Source organism: Sabethes cyaneus, chromosome 2 (genome assembly GCF_943734655.1).
Source record: "Sabethes cyaneus chromosome 2, idSabCyanKW18_F2, whole genome shotgun sequence".
NCBI lineage: Eukaryota > Metazoa > Arthropoda > Insecta > Diptera > Culicidae > Sabethes > Sabethes cyaneus.
This window is the reverse complement of record NC_071354.1, coordinates 234643229-234645570: the sequence shown is the minus strand read 5'-3', so window position 1 is coordinate 234645570 and position 2342 is coordinate 234643229. Positions and strand designations below refer to the sequence as shown.

The window sequence follows — 2342 nt, the reverse complement described above, 5'->3', positions numbered from 1 at the left end:
TCCCGACTCTTGAATAAGCTACGCAGAAAGACGATGTAAGGATGTGCGTGTGCGAGTGTGTGGGTAGTAGAATGTCTGCACACAGCTGCCGTTGCTTTTACGCCTGCGTGTGCGGTGATGAACTGTTATTTGCGAGCTAAAACAAAATACTAGAATATGGCAATATGGCCTCGTATAAAAAAATGATTTTGGTGTTGAACTTTAGTATTCTTCATAATAGCAGCAAAAAAACTGTTTGGTTAGGGTGTTATCGTTTCAATCTATACCTATAAAAAAGGATTTCTATCTGTCTGTCTGTCTGTCTGTCTGTCTGTCTGTCTGTTAGAGACCCATCCTCCCACTAAGAGGGGGGCTCCTATACAAATGAAATACAAATTTCCTCATAACTCGAGAACTAATTAATCAAATGGAACCAAATTTGGCATGTGGGGGGTTTTGGGTACAGTATTTTTTAATGATGGTTTGAGACCCCTCACGCCTGTGGTAGCGGGATAGCGACTATCATACAAATAAAACAGAATTTTTTGCGTAACTCAAAAACTAATCGAACTCGACAAATTTTAGACTTTTTGTAAAACATTAATCAATAACAACACAAAAAGCTATCAATAGTAACATTAGATAATTCAGCGCGAGACGGCCACAGGCCGCGAGTGTTGCTTGCGATCTGCCGTCGGATTCACCGGCCACTGCGGGGAGACAGCCCCCCGTAGAGATCACCTCTATCTAGGTTTATTTATTTTCCTAGATCTACTGACCTCTATTACTTTCCTTCAGTTGCGTCACCCCTGCGATACGAAAAGATTTTCCGTGAAAAGGTACATCCCGCGTAAGGTTTTTCGCGAAATGGTATTCTGCGAAATTCTATATTCCGCGTTATGGTCAACCGAGAATTGATGTTCCGCAAAATGGTATTCGGCGAAATGTTTTGTAATGTGGCGAATATTTAAATGCTATCCGCTTTATTTTATCAGGCTAAGCAATGGGAGGAGTTTTCTACTTTACTGTGAGGCAAATTTGTATATTAAAACACCCATGAACTCCCCAGAAACTTGCAAAACTAAAGATTGTGAGAAAGGTCATCCGAGATTCACGGTTTATAAATCCTCGCATTCTGATTGGTTGGAAAAGGTGCAATTAAAGTTTGAACGTGTCCCAACAGGACAAAAAATTGATTGTCATGATACATTTAAAAAAAATACTTTTGTTTTGATTTTGTTTTATATATTTTATTTAAGAAAATGTTCTTATAACTATTCGTTAATACCGTACTCGTTGATTATTGGTAACAGCTCCTATTCGTGCCATTTTTGGTGATCCTTGAAATTACCGACGTTTTCAGCCTAAACTGTATCGGACCCGGTGAACAGTTGATTGTATGCCTCACGACCCCGGATAAGTCCGCCAGTTGGAATTTTACAGTCGGTCCATTTGCACACCTTCGCGGCAAACTGAACAGATTTTTCGAGAAAATGCTGCCCAAGCCAACCGCCCGAACGATTGGTATTGAAACTTTTCAGGTTGGTCCATCTTTCAACGGTTGTACCTGTGACGATTAGCCCATCTACCGGACATTCCTCGTGGTTTACAATTTCGATTATCTCCTGCACATCCCGATCGGATAAATCAGGTGTCAGCTTCACCATAATAGGTGTCCGGTATAACATCGGTAGAGAACTTCGTACCTTCAGGGATTCACTCGCCAATAAATGAAGATTGCTCTTGGTTTGCGCTGATCTTGCTTCCTTCTCATCGATAAATCCACAATTGACCGCAACTCCAAATTGGTTCATCCTGCCGTCTGCTTTGCCACGTTCGAGACGAGCGAAATCGGAGTTTATTGCTCCAAGCGTCGTTACCTTTAACAGCATGCGAATCGAATCCATTGTGGTTTATTTGATTGGTATTTGATATTGTATTCCGTCGGCGATGACAACTTCCTTTTCTGATGTTGGCTTACAGCTTACTAGTGAAATTTAACTAGCAAGCTAACTTCATAAGCAGTGAAAAGATTTTACCTACAGCCGGCTCCGAGGCGTAGGTAGGTAACCTACGGTAGCCAGGCGGTAACCGGGCGGTATGGAATATTTACTAAAAAGTATGGCGAAGAATGGCGTTTACCTATACTTTTACCTAGGGCTGCAAAAGTAGCTACAGTTTCTTCCAGTTTGAGCCTTTTTTGACGTAGGGCCACGTCTTACCGTAGGGTGTATTTCCAAAATTTAAACTCAAATCACATTCACAACCATGGGAAGAACATTGACGGAGTTGGAATTTGCAACAGCAGCCCGACAGTTTTATAATTTTTCTCGGCGATTACTGGACAACTGGGAGTTAGTAGA

The 2342-nt window shown here is 41.5% G+C and overlaps 1 protein-coding gene across 1 annotated transcript; it reads right to left on the bottom strand.

The window, feature by feature from the left end:
* Positions 1 to 1343: 1343 nt before the first annotated feature.
* LOC128736790 (dihydroorotate dehydrogenase (quinone), mitochondrial-like) lies at positions 1344 to 1886 on the bottom strand. Its single transcript, XM_053831280.1, has one exon. It carries the CDS (start codon positions 1884 to 1886, stop codon positions 1344 to 1346), a length of 543 nt encoding a protein of 180 aa, XP_053687255.1.
* Between the last annotated feature and the right edge of the window lie 456 nt (positions 1887 to 2342).

Bases quoted from the DNA above. Each gene is read 5' to 3' on its own strand.
- LOC128736790 (XM_053831280.1), bottom strand. From the start codon at position 1,886: ATGGATTCGATTCGCATGCTGTTAAAGGTAACGACGCTTGGAGCAATA.